General features: G+C 43.8%; 1 protein-coding gene across 1 annotated transcript; it reads right to left on the reverse strand.

Moving 5' to 3' along the window:
- Window positions 1-605: 605 nt before the first annotated feature.
- On the reverse strand, window positions 606-26,588 carry LOC143008947 (regulating synaptic membrane exocytosis protein 1-like). Its single transcript, XM_076160925.1, has 4 exons — window positions 26,428-26,588; window positions 23,615-23,689; window positions 11,365-11,575; window positions 606-881 (listed from the first exon to the last, which is right to left on the reverse strand). Exons 1-4 carry the CDS (start codon window positions 26,586-26,588, stop codon window positions 606-608), a joined length of 723 nt encoding a protein of 240 aa, XP_076017040.1.
- Window positions 26,589-27,729: the final 1,141 nt, after the last annotated feature.

Genomic DNA, 27,729 nt, shown 5'->3' on the forward strand with positions numbered 1-27,729 from the left:
GATTTTATGTTAACATTTGTGCGCTCGAGGTAGAAAGTCACTGGTCAACACACTCACACGCACGCGCACGCGCGCACACGCACACGCACACGCACACACACACACACACACACACACACACACACACACACACACACACACACACACACACACACACACACACACACACACACACACACACACACACACACACACACACACACACTCAGGCTGCAGGCTTCCATTCCATTCTTAATGGCACAGGAACCCACTTTGACAGAGACGGCTTGTTTACGAGAGACAAAGCACCACTGTGTATAAAGGAAGCAGCAGATGAATGCTGCAGATATTGCTTGATAACACAAATATTAACATAACTTTCAGGATTGCTTTCTCAGGCAGACTAATGTTTATTTCTGGTGACAAAGAGAATGAGAAACTAAAGTCAAAGCAAGTAACTTTGGGGATAATTCTCATTCTCTGCTCCTAGTGTTAAGTCATGAATTCATGCTCTGAAGAGGAAATATAGCCCCAATTTACTCCCCTCAAGTGTGTGATGTTGTGTTTCTGCCATGACTCTGCCTCTGCTGTTTCTTTCCTAACAATATCTATGATGTTGCCTCAGCTCACGTGTCTCTCGGCGGTTCGCTACGTGACCTTGGATCGGTCCCAGGTGTGGTCCCCGGGGCGCAGGGTCGGCTGGGGTCTTGGGTGGCGCTGATGGAGCTCGGGGGCGCTTGAGAGCGAGACCGAAGCTTCTTGTCACCGAGGGTTTGGCACACTGACGGCTCACTGATAGCCGAACCCAGACCGGGAGATTTCCCGGCCGGACCTGAGAACCACTCGCCCGGTTTGGTCAGGATCTCCTGTTGTTTCCGGCAGTTATTACACACCCAGATCACCTGGAAAGATTCAAGATTCAAGATTCAAGTTTATTTGTCATGTGCACAGTAAAACACAGGTCATACTGAACATTGAAATTCTTCATGACGTGACAATAACAGCAGCATATTGAAATTGAATAGAATGTGCAAATAAAAGATTGGGCAAAGTACTAAGTATAAGAGAAAATGGGATAAAGTGCAGACCAGACTATATACAACAGAATAAGATGGCCTGGGGGTAGAAACTGTTTTTAAGTCTGGTAGTCCGAGCCCGGACAACACAAGGATACCAGTAAATAGAAGCTTATCCCAGTTTACCTATATGAGAAGTAGTCACAGCCAATCAAGACACCTGAATTATAAATATTACAGCTTTTCCGTTCTACTTTGTTTGTATGACAACAACGCTAAACACCCAGTTTAACTACACTGAGGGAAGTAATGAGTAGATAATGACGCCATTAAGCTGTGATCAGAACAAACAGTTACATAACAACTTCACCTAAAATGAGAGATATTTTTGTGAGGCGTTTAATGCAGTGTTGGACATGTAGGGGAGCTCACACTGTCCACTGTTCTTTACTGCAGCCAAAAGCAAAACGTCTCGGCCAACTGTTTTGCCAACCACCAATTTAGAGACCGACTTCAAAATCAAACAGGAAATGGAACAATACACTTCATAAAGAGCCACTAAGCTGCCAAAAAAGTCCTCCAGAAAAGAAGAAAAAAGCATTTATGATAGCTATTTAAGATCAACGTCATGGCGCGTTATAGCAGTAAGCAGCTTGGCTTGCACTAAGGGCCGCTTTTGGCCACGAGACCAAGAACACAAAGCCAACTGGATAATACAAGGATATTTAACTGGATGCCAAACAATATCTCTCTTCCTACTTCTTTCTATTTTATCCACACACACATATGGACACCAACATAGGCTGTGTGTGTTCACATTACAGCTAAGAAGGTCCAAATTCTGATTATTTTCTCCTCGAGACGCGACGCAACTCAAATGGGATTTTGTTCGAGTGTGATGTGCGGACAAAAGGACGCATGCTGCTCATGTTGGATTTGTTTTGGGACAACTGTACAGATCCATTTGTGTGATCAAATCATAATTGTAATGCAGTTATGAGACATTTGCCATGCTGTGAATCATTGACCTACACATCTGAACCCATGTGACCAACAACTTACATTATCTTCTTTAATATTCATAACTTCAAACATAACTATCTTTAAATGAATAATGATAAAACATCTTATATTCCTCTTCCTGTTCCTCTGTGCATGTCTATTCACTGTCACAATGAACTTTCATCCCAGAATATGTATTATATACTGTATATATATAGACTGATCCAGCATATACAGACTTGTGCATGAGGGCATGTGGTGGGTGAACGCAGACATAGTCACAACCGCGTGTTGACATCAGGGAGACAGAGGAAGAAGGTGTATGACATACGGGGAGGAAAGGCGAGTGAGCGAGGGAAAGGCGAGAGCGAGAGTCCCGCTCCTCCAGCAACCAGGGCTCTCATTACTCCTGAACACTCCCCAATGACTCTTTAAAGAGAGCTAAAATAAAACACTCTGGCATTGGCCATCTCTCTCCTCCTCTCTCTCCATCTCTTCCTCTTCCCCTTCCTCTCTCGCTTGCCATATCTCCCCCCTCCCTCCCTCCCTCCCTCCCTCCCTCCTCCTTCTGCTGCTGCTCTCACTCCCCCTCCCCACCCTCCCTCCCTTTCTCCCCATTTCTCCCTCCTCCAGATTGCTTTTGATTAAAGCTACAAAAGCCGAGGAGAAAACAGCTTCACACCAACGCAGCTATATTTATCCCGCCAAACACCCCAGCACCACCAGGGAGAAAGGGAGAACGTGTGCTCAAACACACACACACACACACACATACACAACAAGAGAGAGAGAGGGAGAGAGAGGGAGAGAGAGGCACTTTCAAGCTTTGGTGAAAGTATCCACCAATCTGTGATTTTGTGCAGCCAAACCCGTGAGGCATTCAGCTGCTCGACCAAAACTACAGTGCTGGTGCAATTTTTAGGTTTTAGGTTTAGGTTATCCGGTCAGGTTTTTCCGGATAATGACATCTGACGACTGGATGTGCATTTATATCTGGCATTGAGATGTGTTCTCATTATCCGGCCTGCGTTATGAGTGGATCTCTGTAAGTGGACACCATCACAACCCGTCCTTCATCTTCACTCTGTGGACGATCGTTATCCGTTTTCTTAAAGTGACTAATAACTTTTTGCATGGGCTGTTGGTGAGGTGCAGGTGCTCATTTACAGCAAGATGCTCCTACATCTCCTATAACTTGCGAGTGAATCCCAGAGGAGGAATGACCGTGACATTTTCAACTGATTTTATCTTTTTTTCCCCCTCATGAATGAGTCCCAGCTGTATGCACTGCATTCATATATGGATACTTGTGACAGAGATTCCATCCCAATGCACAACCAGTCTACACACTTATATGGTCCTGCAGTTGTCAACAGTCCAATCACATGAAAATATGTCACATTAATTTTACTATTGATATCATTGTAACTAGTTAGTTGTCAGTATTTGTTTTTCTCTTTCTATCATATTGTACAATACACAAAAAGCCAAAAAAAAAGCCTTAAACTTCAGGCTGATGGGAACAACAAAGCCTCAACTACACTTTAAAAGTGGCCAAAAACTAAACTTGGTAAAGTTAGTAAATGTGGAAGTAGCTGATATTACCTTATTTAGTGGAAGTACATTGCACTGCCCACTGGAGCAGTCATTGCATTTCCTCTCTGTGAGACAATGTTGTTGAGTGTTGATACCATAGAACAAATGGGCAACATGGTGGAGATATGGAGCGGTGAGCTGTTATTTTATAAGAGACTCACTTAATCCTATAGTAATCCCTGTATTAGATCACATGATGATGGAGAAATGTGTGTGTATGCATGGACACACACACACACGCACACACACACAAACTCACTCAAGAGACGGACATCCACACAGACGCCCATTCCTGCATAAGCACACAGACAATAAATGCACACGGGCAGCACATGCACATACTAATGCCGGGCTGTTACACATGTAGACACACACACGCGACTGCAACAGCGGCAGCAGTGCGTCACATGATCACAGTGCGACTCCCTCTGAGATGAAGCGAAGGAGCAAGCCAGAGAGAGAATAGCTACTCCACAGATGGAAACTAGGACACCAAACCCCTGTGTGTGTTTGTTTTGCATTTTGCTGCATCTGTGTGTGTGTGTGTGTGTGTGTGTGTGTGTGTGTGTGTGTGTGTGTGTGTGTGTGTGTGTGTGTGTGTGTGTCTGTGTGTGTGTGTGTGTGTGCGTGTGTGTCCATCTGCGTATTTGTGTCTCTCTAGGATCAAGGTTCTGTATCTGCATGTGTGCATCATTGCAAATACGCACGCTGTCTGTTTGGGTTGTGTGAGTGTGTGCTATGACAATGAATAATCGAGATCGGTGAAATCTCGAGAGTTAGTTGTTAGGTGTGTGTGTGTGTGCGTGTGTGTGTGTGTGTGTGTGTGTGTGTGTGTGTGTGTGTGTGTGTGTGTGTGTGTGTGTGTGTGTGTGTGTGCCTGTGTGTGCCTGTGTGTGCCTGTGTGTGTGTGTGTGTGTCAGAGCGCAGGCCACAGATGAATGAACTCTAGTATGAGGTCAAATCCCAAATGCAAGTCCAGATCTGAATGGTATCATTAAAGGTTGAATAGAATGTCTCAAGTGACGTCATGTACAAATAAGCTGTTTAAGCTCATAAATGAAAAACAAATGACATTAAATCAATGGAATGTTACAGCTAGTGATTAAAGTACATTTAACTTTATGAAATTCACAAAATATCACAGAAATATGAGGAAAATCCAATATATTTAGAAAGAAAATCAAAATTATTAACAGGATTCAAAATGAACAAAGTTGTTCTTATTGTGCTCTAGAAAGCCAAATTCACACCTGCAAAATGTATTATTTATTATTTATGAAAAATAAAATGACTAATAACCTGTGTGCACAGCTGACAGATCGCTAGAATGCAAATATAATAGATTTTCAATACACAACAACATCATAGGTTTAAGTGACTTAAGTATGAATTTGGCATTCTGTTTTTTAATTTTTCACCATGAGGTTAAAGGTCATTTACTACTGGATGGATTGTGGCCTCACAGTGGTGTGGTTGAGATTCCACTTGAGGGTAAATCCCAGCACCTTGTTATCAAGCTCATTACCAGCTTCCTTGTTAGGCTAATTAACAACCACTATCACAGGCCCCGGGGAGGAAAGAGTGGTGTCTGAGAGTCACATCCATCTTAGCACAACCACTGAGCAGCCGGTCGGGTGGACAGTGAACTGACCTGTTACTGTGTCATTCCCTATTCTAGTCTAATATGCAGTTGGTTGGAGTGTATAGCTTGTTGATGACAGCTTAAGACAGTGTAACCAAACGTTAATCACGATGTAAAACAGCTTCAAATGGGATTGAAGGTGTGAACTCTTCCTCGTAGTTGCTCTTAACCATCAAGTGGCTCTGATGGTTATTCCCCCATGACCTGAATGCAACATCTGTCACTGTCTCTCTTCATCTCTCCAGCAAATAGCCAGAGCCTACAGAGTACACTAAACATGACATGGAACCATTAGATTTCAAGTTATCACCACAGATATGTCGCCGGTTTAAAAAGCGCTGAACCCTCAACCCTCCAACTTAACAGGTGAGACAAATTGCACATTTGTCCAAGGGAGGGTAGGGCAGCGGGAAGGGAAGGGGGGAGGGGGGCGTGACCAGGAAGTGGCATCCACCAATGACAGCTTGACTTATAGCACCGGCAGCAAGCGAGGCGGACGCTGTAACCGAGGGCATCTATAAATCCTGTGCTAAGGATGAAAGACTGCCACAAAGGAGATTAGTGTCCATAGCAGCTAATGAGGTACTATATCAGCACAGCCTGGCACCTGCAGCAAAATACACACACACACACACACACAGACACACGTGCATGTGCGTACACACATGAACTCGCACCAACACAATTACTCCAAGACAAACTCAAATATGAGCATTTGCAGGCACCCGTGGTTTCGTTCCGTAGCACAGCGCAAACATGCAAACTCATCTTACAAACAAGCACAACCCACACGGGCTACACACACACGCACACACACACACGCTGTTACACACGGCCCGCCCCATGCGCGTATACACACATACACAGATGTCGTATCAACAATAAAATGGCAGATCAATATTGTAAATAATTTACTTTGGCTCCTTGCAGAATGTACAGAAGGGCCAGGCGAGGGCCAGACGTACCATACATTTACTTGACACACACACACATAGTATCAGCCAGTCGATGGGAGGACGAGTTTAGCTCCAGTCTGTCTCTATCCATCTAAACACAAACTTTACTCTCAATTACAACAATGAAAATGGCTTCATGAATACTCCACACACAGAGGCTGGAGTGTGTGTGTTTGTAGTCTAAGGTGGGTGTTTACACATGTCATGCAGTAAGTGTGTGTGAATATTTCATTGTGCTTCCCCTCGTAACCCAATCACTATCACCTGCTACACACTCACACACACTCACACACACTTTATCCTGATTTTAGCTGTGTAGGAATTTTTGACATGTGTTTGTCGATCGCAGTCATGAATCTGCATTTCCCATTTTCACCACTAAATGTCTCTAGTGAGCAAATATCCTCACCTTATACTGCTGAAGTCTGCGTGTGTGAGCGAGTGAGTCCTCCAGTGTTTGAGAAAAAGGGAGAGAGGGAGAGGGGGAGAGAGAGAGTGAGAGTGAAGATCCTCTCTTTCTGATCATCTGCAGCTCATTAGAAATTGAGTTCCTTTCATTTAAGTTTACACAATTTCTTTGACTAAGTTGCTATCAAACTAAATGAAAGAAGTTGAGGTTTCAAATGGCTGAATATTTAGAATTTATCATAGAGTTCAATATCAGAGTTAGTGTTCTGATCTAGATCTTGTTGCTAACTATTGACTGTTATTTAATTTCTGCCTACATCACCTTTTGCATTAAACTAATTCCACGTTAGTTTGAACTGTGCCGCAGCCTTCACACTGCAGCTCATATGGAGCACAGTGTGTGTACCGCACACGCACACGTACATGCACAAGTGTGTTAATGTCCTCGTTTGCGTGTTTAACAGCACATCACATTCGAGAGCGTGTGTAAAAAAAACGACAGGATGCACTTTCACGAGAGTGTGTAAAGCAACAACTGGGAGAGGGATGGCCCCCTTAAGACCAGTCAATGAGAGACAGACGTGGAGATGGACGCAGCTAGCGAGACCGAGCGATCAATACTAATCATGAGGCGCTGTGGCGTTAACAGCAGATGACACATTGCTCGGGATTTTCTCCTGCACTCCACCCGACACAAAGCAGCACTGAGGCATAATTCCATGTATGTTTAAATCAATAGATTTGCACATTTGCACAAGTATAAGGCCATTCTTTTGTAATATCATTTATGTGGTATTTTCATCTATATTTGCTAGGATTCCAACCAAGGAATCACTCACAGAGATTCCCAAAGATATGCTGACATGATGACTGGATGGAATCAGACGGAACAAGTGACTCTAAAAGACACGTCCATAGATTTGGCTCAATCGTTGACCTTTTGAACCTTCACCTGTCTGTCAAAACCAAGCATTCCTGCAGTTTAGAAGTTGTAAGATTAAGAAAGAACGGATCAGGTCTTGCTTCTGCGCTGGTAAATAACCAGATGCATCGTGTCATCTATTCTCTCTGTGTCATATTCCTCGATATGAAAAAGGTTTTAGTGGAGTGGAAATAACATCGGAGAGAGAAGAGCAACACCAGCCAATCTGATTCAGAAATGGTCTAAAAAACAGCAATCCAGACATGCTGAGTGGTCTGAGTTACAGCCTTATAAAAACACAGACCCTGTGTCAATCAGTCGATTTTTTACAATCTGTCAGTAAGAGAAGAAGAAGTTGAAGAGAAAGGATAAATATAATACATATTTAAGGAGGAGGTGTATGGACTGGTGAAAATTTAACTAATTAAAATTATTAATTCCCAGGGTGTGTTTATGATGATGAGGAAAGCCAGTGCATTAGAAAACAGTACAGTTACTAATTTCTGTATACACTTAGTGGTAAAGTGCATATCCTCCAGGCCCTGAATCACCCTTGGCAACACTTTCACTTTAACTTTGAGTGTTTGCTGGACTGGAAAAAACAGACACAGTAACTTTGCAGTGCCACCGTGCCAGGCAAGATGAATCAATCTCCGCTAATTAAATGAATCCATGTCCAGCAGTGATTTAAACCCGGTCCACTGTCCAGCTATAGAGCCGTCGCTCCGTTAAGATCCGCGCTCGGGCCAAGAATCTGGAAAAAACTCTATTTTTTTCTCGCGTAGTTGATTGTTACGCAGAGCTTTAAGCAGATGAGGGAGACTGCTATGTTCAGCACACCGGAGCTCTCCAGCAACAGCCATGGTGTTCATGCCCGGCCAAGTATCATCAAAGTGCTTCTCTGGCAGCTGCCCGGAGGGAAGGCGGCCAAGGCCAAGTCAGGCTTTAAACTTGACACGACTACACACATAGCAGCGGAAGGTGTTAAAAGGCGTGGTCCTCTGGGAAGCATTGTGCAATAATACTACACTGGATCATTCTGCTTAAGTCATATTTGAGCAGGCCGCATGAAAGAGGAGGGATCCTTATTTGAAGCATGTCAGGCTGGGTGCATAAGTACAATTTGCTGGAGTCCAAAGTATGTTTTTGCCTCGCAAAACAACCGACACGGCTAGTCCAATTTTTTAAAAAGCTGTCAAATCTGTCCTGCAAGGCACCGTGCTCGCAGCTACCCCGGAGGGCAACGGGTTGAATTTCCAAGAGCAGTAAGTCGCTGCTCAACTTGCACACTGAGAGCCTCTGCATCTGTGCCTGCTTTACATTGTTTGTGCCTTGATGTTTGTGCAATAAAGCTTGTGCAGCATTGGCAAAGTCTGAGTGCTGGTTTATTGGTGGGAGGGTTGAGTCTGCTGAGCCTGGGTATGATAGGTCAAAGCAGTGACTGATGCACAATAATGAAACAATGACGACAACTTGGCCCACATATTCTGAAGGAAGGTAATGTAAATTGGCGTTTGATTCCTGTTAAGTGGATTAGAAAGACATTTAACAAAGTTTCGTTTCATAAAACTTGAGTACCTACAATCTAAAATGATTATTATTTTTCCTTCACTTCAAGCTAGTGAAGGAACCCCTGATCCCCAAATCACATGGACAAATGATGTGGATAAATTAATAACATCAAAACTGTCGGATGCGGATTAATCCTCTAAAAATGCCCTCAAATCTGAGTGTGTGTATCTTAACACACACTAGAAAAGGCTTCAGCTCCTCCCTGAAGCCTGAACGCAGATCAGCAGATACAAAAAGGCAATTAATGTACAAATCTTCCAATATTTGTATATGGACGCTGTTAAAGTGTCTTATAACATAATGAGATATTATTACAGCTACTATTACTCGGACCGATGTTACCGCTATCGCATTTAGTAAGACTGCTACTACTATTACTGTAAGACAACCCACAGTGCTTAGAATACATTTGTCAGCAGACAGAAACAGACAGATATGTGCATGCATGCTGTTGACTGAAGCCATTAGAGGTTAGGATGCATGTTGGAGTCCTGAGACGAGGGGGAAAAGCTGAACTTACCACTTTGTCCTCCTGCAGATCAGCCAGCCATCCACGTGTAATGAAAAGGAAAGAGAATGAGAATGTAAGCAGAGGGCATATCTGTCTGAATGGAACTGATCCCACTGTACTATGAATCTACAGCCTGTAATAAGATTAAAGTGGCTGATCAAAGTAAATGTGCCATTTTTCAGTAGCCTTGTAAATGTCAGATTGAAGCTGAAATGTCCAAATGGTGTGATTTTCCTTCTCCCACAGTTCCTTTTCCACATCATTAGTTATCATAATTCCTGCCTTTCACTACTCGACAGGGAAGTGAGTTTTTTCAGAACAGTAATATAATAAACAGTGAAGTGAACAGCGAAGAAATACAGCGTCTAAAGGTTTTTAATTTGTATTTAAGCAACAATGTACGAGTGTGTGTATGTGTGTGTGTGTGTGTGTGTGTGTGTGTGTGTGTGTGTATGTGTGTGTGTGTGTATGTGTATGTGTGTGAGTACGAAATCCACCTCAACTCACCCCAAGTCCCCTACAGCTGAACTCTCACCATGTCGTGCAATAACAAATTAGGATACACTTTGGAGTGAGTGTGTGTGTGTGTGTCTATACAATCGTTAAATGCCACATTGGTGATGTAGGGGAGGTGATGTCACCTATTTCAGGAAAAGACTCACCCACCCACACCGTAACACACACACACACACACACACACACACACACACAAACACAAACACACACACACGCACACACTCTCTCCCACGTAACTACACACACACAGACGCCCTGCTGTGTGTGTATAGGGCAGCTCCGGACCCCTGGGAGACCGATACAGTGTGGGAGACCACCCCCTCTGTCCACAGCTCAGTCTAATGCCCAATTAACCTTTACCAGCTCCTACCTGGGTCACACACACATACACGGGTAAGGGCAGACAAACGTAAAAAACACATCTCACATACACACACACATGCTATGTTTCATCACTGCCATCTGGGTTCTAACAGATGGGGCCCTAATATTGTCTGACTGGGCTCACAGAAGTTTGACCAGCCTCACATTTGATTGTGGGTGAGTGTGTGTGTGTTGTGTGTATACATCTTAATGTATTGGTAGAGGAGATCTGGGGTGTATGATGTGTATGGACCTGCGTTTCCCTTTAAAATCAGTTTCTATTGCAGGTAGAGGCCTGCCTGGAATAGAAGACACTGTGTGTGTGTGTGTGTGTGTGTGTGTGTGTGTGTGTGTGTGTGTGTGTGTGTGTGTGTGTGTGTGTGTGTGTGTGTGTGTGTGTGTGTGTGTGTGTGTGTGTGTGTGTGTGTGTGTGTGTATAAATACTATGTGTGTGCTTCCTCTACTGTTTACACTACCTTCCCTTCAAATATATTATGTCCTGCTCCTATTAATTTTGGTCTTTTGGACACAGCTGGTATTGAAGGTTTGAATTAAAAAGGTAGAAATTAACTCTTCAGCTCTGCTTTTTGTGATTGTTTGTGTACCAAAATAACAGCATTTTACTGTTATTACTATTATTTGCTACTATTTATAGCGAGGGTTCAACATGGGGTTTTACATTGTATTAAATAAAAAAAATAATTTACCCATATATCCCATTCTAAATCAGAACATATCTGATTAGCCAAATTCTGATTCTCTGATTAAAATATAAATTTGCTATATACGAATAGGACACTAGGTCATTTTTTGGAAGGTCTGATGTGACATTTTCAAGCAATCATACAGACTTAAATAACCCAACTCTTTCTTTGTCCTACCGTGTTGGATCTCAGAGAGACTCGTCCCCCACAGCGGGCGCAGAACTTGGTCTGGCAGTAGGAGCACAGGTTCCCACAGCCGTCCGCAAACTTGGTCTTGTGGCAGATGCCGCAGGTCGGTGCGTCGTCCCGGTGAACGGTCGAACCTGCCGCCGCCGAGGCCTGCCGGATCACCGTTTCCCTGTAGCTGGACAACTGCTGCTGGATGCCTCTGGAAAATCAAGAAAAACAGACATTGGCTTAAATTGTCTTTCTTCTAGACATGAGTTACGAGTTTTAAGATAGATAGATAGATAGTTAAATAACAACAAAAGCCCACAGTGAGAAGATACAATGACAAGAGGAGATCAGGTAAGATAAGAAGTGTAGGCAAAGTGAAGTGAGAAGAAGAGAGTGAAGACGGGAATGATTTTCCTCTACTATTCTCACTCTATTCGCACTTTTTGAGCATTTTTGGACAGTAACATATTTGTGTACCTCTATTGCTTCATGTTCAAATTGACATGATAAAGCGAGACAGAAGGTGCCTTGGTTTGAGCTAAAGCTTTACTGTAAATTAATTGATATATATATAAAAGGACTGATAGTATGAGTATCAAAGACAGAAAGGAAATAAGTCACAGCTAAACAATGACTAGAATGTCCTCACACCTCTATACATACACATACACACTCATACATACAATCCCTGCTCAGTCAAGCAATTCAATCTGCAAAGAAAGCAACGTGTAGCCTCTTTAACATGTGAAATTGATAGCATTTCATATGTTTGCTCGCTGTGCCTGACACGTACTAAGAGTACTTACAGACAGGCAGTCAATGACGGAGCCTCCTCCCCCATCAGCTGAGCCATAAAAAACTACAAATCCCAACAGTGCACACCAGGGAGAATGAAGTCCAGCACACGATACTCTAATAGAGACATTGACATTGTGCCTCTGGGTGCAGAAGTCCAAACTGTTCCCCCAAACAGACAGAAGGAAACCCTTCAGAGACAGTGGGATCCACACAGGAGCACCTAAACCCCAATACACCACACACACACACACACACACACACACACACACACACCGCACCCCATGTCTCTTTTTGTGGTTGCGCCATACAAACGGCTGCCCTAATATGCACGCACTTGCAGACAAACTAACAGACACTTATGCTTGGGCACATACACACACACATGCACATCTCCTGGGAGAAGCAAGCAAAGGTCACAAAGAGGTCACCTGCTGTTGAAGCACCACAGGATTTACTTCCTGATCCATGGCTCTGACTGTGACCCAACCCCTGGCTCTGTGCACAAGCTAATGGATTTATACCAAAATGCAGTATGTGCTCCATATAATATTCAAGTTCATAACACAACTATAGTTTTAGTCAGATGATTCATATTTGTGATTAATAAAGCCTCATATTGATAAATATTGTTGCAGTTGTAGATTTGTTGTACATTTTTATCAAAGCAGTGTTTCACGCCCAATAAGCCTCTACAACGATCCTGGACTGCCCTGAAAGCTTAACATTCTTCTGTAACACGTGTAACACATTTGAATTTGCATGCCCACACACAGCAGCAGGCTTGAGAGTGAGCGTTTCAGCTGCACCCATGTCTGCACACTCTGTGTTGCCAGCTCAGACCTGATAAAGTACAGAGAAACCTTTTTGGGAAGGAAGCCTAAAGCGGCGGCACCCCAGTTGAGTCAGTACTGTCCCAAATCAGTGTCAATCTCGACAAACGGATCAATAATGCAAAATTACTGGCATCTGCATGGAAAGAACGATTTCTAAACAAGAACAACGCTACAAACCCACAAAAGAAGTGTCCTTCTACCTGCCGTGGTTCAGTTAAAAAGAACCAATAACGAAACCACCACTTTTTCAACATGTGATGACAACATACAAACAAACTTCCTCATAAAAGTGTTTGAATATGATGTTTCACAACAGCAACCTACTTAGCAGCCTAGCCGAGCAGGCCCAGTAGCATTTAGCATCAGACAATCCAACAGAAGCTGACCAGCACCAACAACAGCAGACCAATAAAGCTGGGAATTTACACTTTGACATGAGTTATGACATTCTCTCAGCCATAAATTTGCTAAAATATGGAATCGATTTTGCAAATTCTCCATCATTTTGAAGCTTGTAATCTCGTGTAATAATACGGATTTGATCAACTGTGGTTTCATCCAATAGCAGTGCTTCTAAGCTCTTAATTGAGATTGTGTTTGGTCCAATCGAGCCTCGTTTCCCAGAGCTATGAGAAGGATGACCCGTCCATATTTAAAGGGCCAGCGGTCAGGGCCTTCTGGAGCCTGTGGAAAAGTAGGTCACGAAGAAATGACGGTTCCCCTGTAAAAAGGAACTCACAATAGAAGTTTTTGAGCTTTGTTTCAGTAAATACATGACTTAGAAAACTCCTTCAGCCTTGCTGATCAGTATTCACCACAGACTTCCAGAAAAAGGCCACACTTTAGTAAAAGCTTGTGTTAAATAGGTTCCTCATGGCCTATATGGCTCAAAGTTTTTACAGACTCAGACAGGAGCATTTGGAGCACAAATGCATTGTTTCTAGGGTGAAATATGACTCCTGTGGAAAGTTATTGATATAAAGGTACAAATATTTTGTTTGTATATTGAGAAACGGGTGAGATTTTACCAGTTTTTTGTTTTCTTTTTACATATGGAATCTCAAGACAAAGGTGTCGAGATCAATTGTGAACTTTGCTGTGATGTGAGTTATACGCATAAAAAACAGGCTTTGTGTTTTCGTGTTTTCACTCAGTGAGCAGCTAGTAGAGATGGATTGGTAAATCATTGCAAATGGTGTGGACCCTTCCAATTGTGATCCAATTGAATTGCTGTTGAGAAAAAACAAATTTGCACATCAAACATCAGTGTCAGGTTTGCGTGCGTGCGAGCGTGCGTGCGAGCGTGCGTGCGTGCGTGCGTGCGTGCGTGCGTGCGTGCGTGCGTGCGTGCGTGCGTGCGTGCGTGCGTGCGTGCGTGCGTGCGTGCGTGTGTGTAGATGACAGATCATTATGAGCATACAGAGGAGGAAAAAGCAAGAGAATGTGAAAGAGAAAGACAGCTAATCACGTGGCGGGGAGATCAGAGAGGAATATAGGATGGAGAGAGACACAGCAAGCTCATTAAGAAAATGTAGAGAAACATCCATATTCAGATGTAGTGAGAGACAAGGTTAAAGCAAAGCCAGAACACTTCGCTATGCACACACACTTACTCTCTCATCAAACGTTTTCCCAATGACAAACTTGAAAATAAACTTTTTGTCAGCGTGCATGTGTGTATACTGTATGTACATACATCACATACAGTACGTCCACATGTGTACGTCCAGGATTCCTACTGGGGAACGGCATTAACATAAAGCATCTCCTAATTAAGCTATGCAACACTAACAAGCTCCCCACAACTGTGAAGCCAAGGCTTTGTCCATGAAAATGTGAATTAAGATGGATTATATACAAGAACTACACACTGTAATAAACAACAACAACATCCAGCTTAAGAAGTCATTTAGTCTGTAAAAGTCAAATTTCATTTCACGCACTCTGGAATAAATGATCATTTTCTTGATATCAGCCATGTTGGACAGATTCCACCGCTCAACTGCACCTTTTTAACTCTCACTCACACGGCAAATGCGTTTTAGTGGACGGGCACATTCGCTGATTGCGTAATTAGCTACAACCTTAATAAATTGGACGTTCATTTCACGCTAATTGCAAACGCACAAGGACACACTCACCGGGCCGCAATTTGCACTGCGTGTGTCATGTACATACATCTGACCCAGAGAGTGTTACCTGGCAAGTGCAAATAGGACACGCACACACACACACACACACACACACACACACACACACACACACACACACACACACACACACACACACACACACACACACACACACACACACACACACACACACACACACACACACACACACACACACACACACACACACACACACACACACACACACACACACACACACACACACACACACACACACACACACACACACACACTTCATGCTTCCTTCCAAGTCAGGATTATCCCTATTTACCTCTATAGACCAGGTGTGTATCCTGTTTTAACATTATCTCATACATGCATTGTCTACAAACAAAGTATTGTAGCTTAACAATGCATTTGCACTCTCTCTATTTTGCACATTACATAGACTGCATACTACATATGTGTTTGTTGTTCGTAAATTACCCTTTTTATTTAATTTTCTATTGCAGTGCTGATTACAGTATAATGGATGTTTTGGAAAAAAGTGTTGATATCGCTCAGTGACCTCTTTACCTGTGTGTGTGTGTTTTAGTAACATACTCTATATAGACAAAGAACATGAGAGTGCATTGTTTGTCTGATAACAACCTCCCAAGCATTTCTACCCCAAAGTTTCTCCCTCCTCATGCTCATTTCTTTCTCTCCCAGAGCCCAGTTTATCCAATTAGACTTAAAGTTAAACAGCTAAACAACACAAAAAATAAAGTCGAATACCCCCTGCTTGGCATATCTGTCCAAAAATAAGGCAGATAAAATAGCTGAGTCTCTCAGTCCTTAAGCGTCATTACTGCTGCTAAGCCAAACATTGGCACTGCCTTCTCCACTCCTGGGCTTTCACAAAGCAGGGTGGCATCAGGTTAGGATGCAGAGCCAGCTTCGACTCTTTCCTGTAGTGACTCAGGCCTTTATAGCCGAGTATGAGTCACTGCTCCGGTTCCTGGATCGATATTCAAAAAGTAGGCAGACATGAATCAAATTACAATGAGTCAGTGTCAGAGAAAATCACCTCACCGTCATTTAGAAATTAAGCACTCCGACTTTCTCTCTCTTTCGCTCGCTCATTCTTGTTCTCTCTCCAACTAATTTTTAAAGTAACTTCATTCTCTTGTTACGCAGCTTTGTTGTGCAGTGTTTAATTAAAGACCTTCAAAAGTCAAAGTTTTATTCAGGCTTTCTTCCTCAACCCCGCCTAACTCTCAGCATTCTATTTTACTCTCCTCTCTTTAATTTCTACCACCCCACTTACACACACACGCGCACACACACACTTAGAGGAGTCATCTACAAGATTGATTGGAGCTCATTCGGTGTCCTATAATAGACGAGTATTAAAAAGTTTCCTCCCTCTCATGCTACTTGGGAAATTGAATGGAAGGTAAAATGCATGCCAGAATTAGAAATGGGTTTCCGGTTTGCAGAGAATGTTTGTGTGTGTGTGTGTGTGTGTGTGTGTGTGTGTGTGTGTGTGTGTGTGTGTGTGTGTGTGTGTGTGTGTGTGTGTGTGTGTGTGTGTGTGTGTGCGTGCGCGTGTGTTTGTGTAAACATACAGAAAAGTAGTTTGTGTTTGCGTGTGTTGGAAATGCGAAGAACATCCGCCTACACTCCCTTTAACACCATTTTATTATTTGCAGGGTAGTTTATCACCTTTTCAGCTGCTATAAACCTTGGGATTATGAAAATTATCACATATGGAACTATTAAAACACAAAATACAAATCAGGGTTTTTTTAAGCTAACCTGGTATGAAGAAAAACTTAACATCATCACTTATTATCAAATCTGAGATAAAGAAATTGTCCATTTGTATACATTTTTGTTAAGAATAGGCAAAAAATTTAAATGAGCCATATAGTAAATATGCATCATTTTGCATTGCGGTTTTACTTTCAGCGGGTGAAGACAAAACACATGTTCCTGTTTCTATATATTTCTATATATCTATTTATATATTTGAAAGCATTGACAAAATCAACTGTAGGCCTGTTTCTTACACTGTGTACACATTCTATGTAAGAATAAGAAATATTTCCTTGGTCAACTTTGTTTATGATTATTGTTTGACATATTCCATGTAGCTACGACAGTTCTGATTCTTTTTTCCTTTTTTGCATTCTTCCCGTACTATTCCCCCTCTTTTTGTTTATAGCCATATTAGTGCATATGCAGTATATTTGCTAGCTGTCCACCATATGGCATCGGGGACATGGAGAATCTCTCGCTCTCTAGTCTTCCTCGTCTCTGCCAACTCTGTTGTTCCTCCTCCGTCCTTCCCCTCCCTTACTTCCGTCGGAGAACTGGCCATGCTGAGCTGCTCGAGTGTACTATCACCTCCCCCACTCCCTCCATTCCTCTTTCCCTTCTTACACTGTGTCATTCTCCCTCCACTCCCCTTCTCAAGATGCAACAGAGTGGAGGACAAGACTCTCAAGCACCAGTTGGACCTAATACTCATCTAATGATATGTCACAATTATTAGTTTTGGAAGTTTTGGTTTTAAATCATATTAAATAAAGGAACTTTCCAAAAGAGAGGAGAGACGATTCACACCCAAGCTGACAGTTGGGATTTGAATAAACAACACATTGGACATGGGACAAGTCTTAGCTCCTTCTTCCTTTTTGTGTCTCCTGTACATTTTTCCTTCCTCCTCTCCTTTTTTCACCTCCTCCTCTCCTGTGTGCTTCTCTGCCGTTCCACCCACCTACTCCTTTGGCGCTTGTATTGCCATTCCTTCTCTCCCCTCCTCTGCTTCTATCTGTCCATCCAGTTCAAAGATGCTTAATTATAAATCTCCCAAAAAAATCTATCATCTCTTCTATGGCAATGTTTCTGACGACGTTCTAGTTTAAGGCCTCTAACATGTGAGCACAGGGCTTTCAAGAGCTCGGACAAGTGAACATCCAAAGCTTTAATTCCTACTTTGCCCTAATCCAAAGTAATTAATAAAAGTAAACCTAATTCAGTGGTGTTTGACAGTGAGTTGGTTTATTTTCCTCATGTTACTCAGCATGTATTACTACATTTACGGTGCCTTCAAAGTGCTGCTGACTGGTAACCTTCAGCTTTGACAATGCAATTAGAGATATGTTAAGATTTTTTAGGATCATCAGTTGCCATCGGGGTCGGAGGTTGTGTGCGTGCGTGTGTGTGTGTGTGGGGGTGTTTGGGTTGTTGCCCTGCGACACATGTATCGTGTTACCGCCAGAGCTCGATAAGCCAACAACAACAGCCCCCTCAACCAATCATTTAATTGATTATTGGCTCTAGTATCCCAACCTGGCCTTTGGATAAAAGGACCAAAACTGTCTGGGGCCGGAGGAGGAGGAGAAGGAGGAGGATGCTGGTAATGCGGAAGAGCTCTGTGGGGTTGCTCGCTCTACGTATCACATTGCCATTCATAACTGAGTGGACGTTCAAGAGCACAATAGCTGTGGAATGATAACATTTGCCACTAGAGAGAGAGAGAGAGACAAAGAGAGGTAGAGTGTAAGAGAGAAAGAGAGGGAGAAAGAGAGCTATAAAAGAACATAGAGAGTGCTTGGGAAGCGACTCCACTCTGTCACACACCTCATTACTTAAGTGCATACACATACAGTACCTACGAACACACTCGCATGTGAACAGACAAATACCTAAACATGACTTTTTTGGACGAAGTTTAAGACAAGATAAAACACAGCGTGGAGAAAGATTAAAGGAGTGAGAGAGTGAGGGATAGGGAGAGAGAGCGAGAGAGCGAGAGCGAGAGCGAGAGAGAGAAAGAGAGGGCTAGAGAGAGAAGGGACAGATGGAGAGAGCACCAGAGCCAACAGCAGAGCTAAGTGGGTAGTGTGCTCCCCAGACAGTGCTCCATATGGCCTGGCAACGCCATACACAGCCAGGCAGCACACACATGCACACAAATACACACAGCATTTACACATACACAAAGACGTTGACACAAACAATCACATTTACACACAGAACACTAGTACATATTCACACATCACTAGTATGTGTCCACACATGCATACACATACAGTATGCATATGCACACAGAGAGCATATACAGCACACAGCCAAGCATGTACAGTACACTGCAAACACACACACACACACACACACACACACACACATACATACACACACTTTACTGCAGAACAAACACTAACATACAGGATGCATTCAGTTATGGCAACACATCCATATTCCTGTCTTATATAAATGTAAACTAAGCCTGAACATAAGACGCACACACACACACCATTTCTTGGACTTGTTCAGGTCACTCATTCAGACACTAAGCATGTCTACTGCTGTTTCTCATGGATGTTCACAAACACACACACACACACACACACACATAATTTATTTTGCCATTTCTTCCATATGATGGCCACTGTAACTATGTCGACAGGGAAACTATAACCACTCCCTGTCTAAAAGGCCCCTGTATCAAGCAATGTTGCCCATAATATTCATAGACGCTGTATTACACACGTGTTGCAAACGTCAATCTTTTAACACCAGACTGACTTGTTTAACTGTGTTAAACGCCTCTTTAAATATCTGATTATTCGTTATCATTTTGCTTTCTGACATCAGCAGAAATGGTATCAGTCTCACCCTCACCGTGACGACAACCGGGCAGAGCGTGTGGGTGGAAGCGAGGCACACACAACAATGGAGAAATCATCACAACTCTCATCGCCTGTGACATGTAGCATCGACCTTATAGCTTGGACCATTAGTAGTAAAGAATGAGACCTGAGCAAATCACATCTTCTTAATGTGACACATGAGGGCATCTCCAGACTCCCCAGAGAAAGGGCCATCTGTATTTTTCCTTCTTTGGTAATACTGTAGGTGTGAGTTCATCATAAGGATTAGAAGGAGTGTCAGTGGAGACTTGTAACGCCAAATCAGATTATATTGTATTCAAGCTCCTGGTGTTTTTTTTCAAGCAGATTATAAAAATGTATTTCAAAAAAAGATACACCAGATGATCATAATCTAAATAGAGAGGCAAAGGAAAGAGGAAAGCGCAGAACTCTCAGCCAGACTTTACCGTTACACACTGTGCTCATGATAAAGTTTCATCTAAATAAAGTTTCCATTCCTTGACTATAAAAACTCCTTTATTTCCTCTCTTTTCAAGTATTATTCTCTTTTTTTCCTCTTTCTCACGGGGAACACTTCCAAACAGCCATGTAGCCGAGAGCGTGTCCTGCCCCTCCCTGTCCCCACTGGACAAGAGACTCGTGGGAGGACCAGGATAACAGCCAATCCCCTGAAGGAAGTGAGGAAGTGACTCTTGGCCAATCTAAGGACTCACTGAGGTTACTCTGGCACTCCTGGGCCCATCGCCATGGCGCCCTGCTGTCAGGAGACACCTGGCCAATCGCATTCAGTGATGTGAAGTGTAAACATCCTTACATTGCAGTACATTCACGATGGCTTTGCAGGAGCATATGGTCGACTCTGCAGACAAAGGTGGACGGTGGAGTGAGAACCGCAATCTCCTGCCAAAATCTTTGATTTGAGATGTACTTGGTATACTGTATAATACATGTTTATAAAGGTAAAACAAGAAGACATTTTCACTTACAATGCATTCAGATTGCCAGCGTCTAAATCAACAATTCACCAGTAGTCCAGTCTATCTCTTATTCAGCTCATCAACCTGACAAACTTTTGGCAGGCACTGACCAGAAGCAGCCAGATTTCACTGCCCACTGTATTTCTGACAGACATTACGATAATTCTGTAAATAAACATTCCGCCTCAAGACACAAACAATGAACAGTTGCATCCTGGGATCTGGGATTTGTTATTTGAATATAGGAATGACAGGTGAGCTCCATTATGAGATACCCTCTGCAAACCGGGTTGCTCATTCAATAAAAGGGATGTGATACAACACATGCAGTATCTTACCCTCCTGTTTCTTCCTCAGCAAGAGGGCGACAAATAGAGAGAATGAGACACAAGAATGTTTGTGTGTGTCACAATATGCATGACTGCTGCGTCCCAGTTGTGTTAGAAAATGGGAGATACCAACTTTACAATTTAGATATTGCAATGTGCAATTGGGACCAGACCCATAACGTGACCTTTTCATCTTTTGAGTTAGGGAAATGGCATCTACGCAACATAATGGTAAATAAACCTGGAATAAACTATAGTCTTGCAGAGCAAACAATGCCGAAAAGAGTTCTATGTATTTCTCAACATTACAGAACGCAGTATTAGGATCTGAAATGACCCATCAGTCTGGTATTGTGGAAGCAATAAGTCATGACAAAGTACAGGATTGAATGTCCAGGCTATTGATCTATAGTAGCTTGGTGTGGTGAGCATTGAAAGCACTTTATAGGCATGATAATATCAATGTCCCAGACCTTGCGGGGGGGGGGGGGGGGGGGGGGGGGGGGGATTCTGTCCGGAATACTACTGTAATGTGAGGGATAACGCCAGGAATACTGACTGGAATCGGTGTAAATGTAGGCCATATTGAGGGATTCCTCAGAGAAGCAGATGTGCTCCAACTGACTTACTTTGTAATCCCCACCCCCACCCCCCTACTGATCTAACAATACACACATAGCACATAAACACAAGGTTTGCCCTTTGATCATAGTACAGCTGGAGAAAAAAAAATCATTATTGGCTGTAGAAGTCAGTGTGAACCGAAATGCATGGAGGCTCGCATTCCAAAGAGTGAAAATGAGTGCATACGAGTCTGTGTTACCAAACAGTGATCAGATGACCACACCTCACACACACACACACAAACACACACACACAACAAGCAAGACGACTGTATGTAAGCAGTGATGAGAGAATAACTAAAGCTGGAGAGACTCAAAACTATGGAAAACCTTCAGAAACACACACACACTGCAAAGGGAGACATGCAGAGGACAATACTGGTAGATAGGCCAGACTGTTGATCACTGGTTACTTCAAAGTGGGAATGCTGGTGAGAAGTGTGCGCTGGTGTTCCCCCCTGAGGGTGAACAGGACTGATCAGTACCCTGGACAGCGCTCTCTAAACGTTCCTTAACTACTGTAAGTCCCTGAATGCCACCGATTGTAATGTTTAAATGCAAATAAATAGAGACAAGTAAGTTTACAGATTTGTAATTGTTAAAAAAAATCTAAATTTCTTCTCAGAATTGTGTTATGGCCATCAGTATTTTCAGAAATGTTGTCTTTTAAAACTAGTTGCCATGCAAAACAGTGCCCATGAACCTCAGCAGACTAAAGCAAAGTCTAGTTTGCTATAGTTCATCTATAAATAAAGGAAAAAGCTAAAAACAAAAGATAACTCGACATGACTCAAAAGTTTATAACCGAGACCTCATTTTAATAACATGAGTCAACTTATCACATCTCCCATCTGACACCGAAGCAACTGATCCAACTGGTGGATAAGAATATTCCAGACATACACAGGATTTGATCAACAATGACTAATACTGACACAGCTCATCTCTACTGGGTATAGGGATGCTCCATTCACTGTGCTGATCCTAAGGTTTCTACTGACGCATCGCACCTGTCATGCGTTGAAATTCCATATATAGTCTCAAAAAAGTGGAGATTGACAGATCACACACACACACACACACACACACACACACACACACACACACACACACACACACACACACACACACACACACACACACACACACACACACACACACACACACACACACACACACACACACACACACACACACACACACACACACACACACACACACACACACACACACACACACACACACACTGGTACTCATTCCACCAGACGAGCAGCTTGGCAGCAGACCTGAGCAAACTGTGCAAGACACACGGAGCATCTGAATCCTTCCTAAGCCAGCTATTCTACGGAGGAGGAGGAGGACTATGCCGGCTAGTCTGTAATGACTCAACGGGAGCTGGACTGGATTTATCGGGATGATCGCGTCCATCTTTACAGCAGAAGTACACTGACAGATACCACACAAGCACTAAGCGGAGACGGGGCAGCGTGTGTCTTAAACAGGCAGTAAAGTCATCTTAAAAATTCTCCGACTGAGACGTAATTCCTCCCACAAAAAGAAATCAAAATATCTAAATAAGGTGTGGATTAAAATGTCATTCCACTTATCAGACAAAGCACATAATAACGGTTTGAGTCACGCTTGTCTACAAAGATAGTCACCAGAACAGGAGTGGGCTAAATAGATCATCTTTTACACTGTTGACTCATCGAGAGTGTAAAATTGATTTCACAACAAAAGATGACTATGAGGCAAACAAACTAGCAGCTTTTGAATGGTTGCCTTCCTGCCACAGAGGTCAAATGATGTTTAAACGGAGCAAAGACAAATATATGAGGTACTTTCACTCAGTTTAAATCCCAAATCGCACTGACTGGACAACATTGCTGCTCACCTGACATCGTTTTGCTGTGGAGGCTTCTTCTGCCCAACCAGGTTCACTGTTCTGGCTTGGATAGGCTTCTCTTCTCTGAAACACAAAAAAAAGTCAAAGTAAACACTCCAAAGTTGGAACTAATTTAGTCTGAACGCTCATTTAAAGACACTTCCGGGTTCTCACTGACGGTCCTCACACAACAGAGTCTTCCAGGACCACAATCCTGTTCCCCGGGACACTGACAGGCCTTAAATGACGACACGTTTTCCATATGCCCACTGATACATCTCCAGCGTGACTGTCTCATCCATAAATATTAACGGTGCGCTCTGATCACTCTGATCACAGAGGGAACACGAGAGAAATCCCGCCAACACCCAAGCCACCGCTATGTAAAACAGACGACGTGTCTTTTCATCATCAACGCTTTTGTCATCCGTCTCATTATGACACACTTTTGGCACATTAGAATTCATCGTATTTCTTTGTTTCTTATTCAACTTTAATCATTTTATACTGACGGGAACTGAAGGGGAAATCTTGCAATGTGACATCCTTGGTTTTCAGAGTTGCACTTCACTGTGATTTACATCATTCCCAAATGGTTCAGAGCTCATTTCAAACTACTCGTTTTTGTTGCATTCCAAAAGAAAGAGTTGGTCAACACAAACAATATTTAAGTTGGAGGTCACAACACATATCTACACCATATATAGCACACAACACCTAAACAAAAGAGTTGTGAAATGGAACAGTTACATCAAGCAGCCAACACAATAACACTGGTATCTCCTATAACCTTGGTCCCTGTGCTGCAGTACCTGAAACCAGCTCACAGAACTATTACGACAAAACATCACTATGAGTGGAATCAAACTGATGTGAACTCTGTGTTAATGTGATCTTGCAGCATTAAATGCCAGAAAATGTTGTACTTTTTCATCTGAGTGCTTCTTTATCTTGTGGTGATTACTGAGGAGGTCATTGTTTACCTACAATTCAACATTACATCATTGTAACTATGGTTGTATTCCTAGAGGGAGGTAAGTATCCTGTGATGCTGCCATTCCGTATACTTGACAGTAACAGCAAGAAGACTCCAGGTGAATGTAAAGTATCTTAAATGTATGAAAGAGAAGTGTATGGACTGAATCTCAACATTACAACTCACGCTTCACGACTAGTTCAAGCACCATGCATGTACTAGTCAACTAATGCAGCTTTACTGGCCAGATTCAAGCATACACACACACATTCTAACCGTCTAAATGGTGCAAAAACCAATATAGTTAAAGATACATGTATGATATTGCACTGTGACAGCCCCTCTGTTATTTGCAGCCATCATGACATGACTGAATCCAGGACTTCTAATACATCAAACAGAATGATCCATAGCCACTTAGAGCCGGGCGATATATTGGACATTTCCTTCTTTAGATGCAATGAATCGATCTTCCATTCCAGCGCAGGGCTATCAGTCCGCGCAGAGGGCTTAAAATAGAACAGGGACGTAAAGCTTGAGGAGCGCCTCGCTTAGGTGGGTCGGTCCTATCCAACCATCTATGCATGCATGCAGCTCCATGCAGAGAAAACGCCGGAGAGGCATCCATTCTATTCCAGGGGATTGATTGTATTTAGGGATTGTTTAGGGTATAGGCATAGGCTCCTCTCTGCACCGATCACTGGGACAAAAAAAATCTGTAGGAGACTTTTCCTCTGTTGTACGCACCACGTCAGGTGGTGGTGGCAGTGAAGGAGAAAGAGGAGGAGGAGGAGGAAGAGGAGATAGTGAACAGAAGTCACTGTTAATTCAAAATGACATTATAGGCACCTTTTGTCTCCTGTTATAGGCCTATTGGTTCCATAACAACCTCTGTGTGTGTGTGTCTGTTGCAAAAGCATTGGCCTACATACGGTGAATAAGGCTGAGAAAAGCTCAACCGCACCCCAGAGCTGAGAACAGCAGCTGTTGAGATGGATACTGCACAGATAAAAGCCAACAGGGAGGGTTTTACTTTTACTATTCTCAATGTCAGGCTTCAGTGCGCTTTTTTTGTTTGTTGCAATCTATAGACACAGCGTCCGCTCAACCACTGCTGCCTCTGTCACTGGCACATTTCAGGTAAATCCAAATACTCCCCACTTGAGTGTTAGCACAGCTTTAAGACTCGCTCCGCTGTAAGAGTAAGAGTAAAGCCCACATGAGATTTGTCATTAAAAACAAGAAATGTATGGATTGTGATGCTGTTGATGCTGATGCTGATGCTGATGCTGATGCTGGGCATGGTGACACACCCCTTCATCCTCCCACTCTCTCCATCCTCCTCCTCCTCCTCGAGCTAAGTTACACCTAACCCACCGCCACACTAACAGAGCTTCTTCCCTGTCAGACTCACACACGAGCAGTGAGTCTCTGCATAGTTAGGTGTTGCACGATGAGGCAGCTGGACACGAGCGTGAGTCCTGACTGCCCCCAATGTTTCCTAGCAGTGTAGCCAGTGTGGAGGGCCTGCATGTGAGGAGTTCTGCAGGTCCAAAAGGTACACATGTGGGCGCGCACACACGCACACACACACACACACACACACACACACACACACACACACACACACACACACACACACACACACACACACACACACACACACACACACACACACACACAGTCAATCAGTAGGGCAGAGATCCTGGTGCTGCATGTGTGAAACATTTGCAAGATCCAAAAGGGAGAATGAAGGTGGATGATCACTATACCACCTGCTTTACAAGACTCTCTCTCTCTCTCTCTACAGTATCTCTCTCTCTCTCTCTCTCTTTTACTCTCTTACTTTAACATGGCCTCCTCCTTCGCCTCCTCATCCCGTTGCCGAGCCAGCACTGCCATGATGATCTTCCTCTCGTCCTCCGTCAGATGGCTCAGGTCCGGCTCCGGGATGGCCGAGGCTACGGGTGGGCGCGGGCCGCCCCGAGGGCCCACCGAGGCGAACATCTTCCCCACCACCACCACCAACACCACCACCACCACCACCACCACCTCTCCCCTCCTTCCCCTCCTCCTTCCCCTCCTCCTCCTCCTCCTGTCCTCCTCGCCTCGGTCGGGATCACGGTTAGAAAACCCGCTGGCGGAGCCCACGGATCACGACATGGCCCACGGACAAAGCTGCGGCTGGGGCGACTGATGCGAGGTTCGCATGGCGGTGGTGGGGGCACCCAGGGCGGCGATGGCGGCGGCGGTGGCGGTGCAGCAGCTGAGTCGGTGCTCTCGCTAGTAGTAGTTGTAACGGCTGATAGTCCTCCAGTTCCTGGTTGCCGATTTCAGCCTCCTCTTCTCCCTCTTGCTGCTCTCTCGCTGTCTTCTCCCCCCACCCCCCTCCCACCGCCCGCCCGCCCGCCTCTCCCCTCCACCACCTCCGGTTTACGGGGAACCCATATCTCCGGCGGTCGGTCGGTCGGGATGATGACACACGGAGCGGAGAGAGGGGGGGGATCTCGCTTCCTTCACGCCGGGCAGGAGGAGGGGGGGAGGGGGCGTGTGTCCCTGGAGCTGCCTCCGGTCTCCGGTCCGCCGTCCGGTGATACTGTGTGGCTGCGGGGCGAGGCGGCGACTTCTTGTTTTCCCAGCGCCGCCGCTCGCTGCTCGCTGCTGCTGATGCTGCTGCTACTGCTGATGCTGCTGATGCTGCTGTCAGGGAGACGGAACAGTCAATGGGACCGCAGCCCCTCAAGCGCGTTCACCTCTCTTGTAACGGGAGCGCGCAGCCCTCATTTGAGAATGGGGGGCTCCGCTCGTCGTTATGAAGCGCGCACACGATCGCCTGTAGCACACACAGAAAATGGAGGGTTTCTCAATGGTTACTTGCTGCCCCGTGGGACCGTAAGTGATTACCAGACGTCACTGACTATACAGCCTATGTCATGCAAAAGGAGTTCACATTCCACTGGCTTCACTATGGATCTACTAAATCTACTTTGAGGCCATAAAATAAACCCTCCAGTAGTATTTAGTAATACTGTTTGTGTAATGTGTACTTCAGGTTGAGGACTTTATAATCCATCTGTTGAAATTTTATTGTCAATAAATCCAAACAAGGAGCCAGTTATTCTGCTAGAGAAGTTATTGTTGAGTTACT

Source organism: Genypterus blacodes, unplaced genomic scaffold, assembly GCF_046128005.1.
Source record: "Genypterus blacodes isolate CSIRO-AG114 ecotype Tasmania unplaced genomic scaffold, CSIRO-AGI_Gbla_v1 ptg000108l_1, whole genome shotgun sequence".
In the NCBI taxonomy this organism is placed as follows: domain Eukaryota; kingdom Metazoa; phylum Chordata; class Actinopteri; order Ophidiiformes; family Ophidiidae; genus Genypterus; species Genypterus blacodes.

Bases quoted from the DNA above. Each gene is read 5' to 3' on its own strand.
- LOC143008947 (XM_076160925.1), bottom strand. From the start codon at position 26,588: ATGTTCGCCTCGGTGGGCCCTCGGGGCGGCCCGCGCCCACCCGTAGCC. The intron at 23,690-26,427 runs GTAAGAGAGTAA...TTTGTGTTTCAG, and splicing joins AAGGAGGAGGCCATGTTAAA to AGAAGAGAAGCCTATCCAAG. The intron at 882-11,364 runs GTAGGACAAAGA...GAATCTTTCCAG, and splicing joins TCTCTCTGAGATCCAACACG to GTGATCTGGGTGTGTAATAA.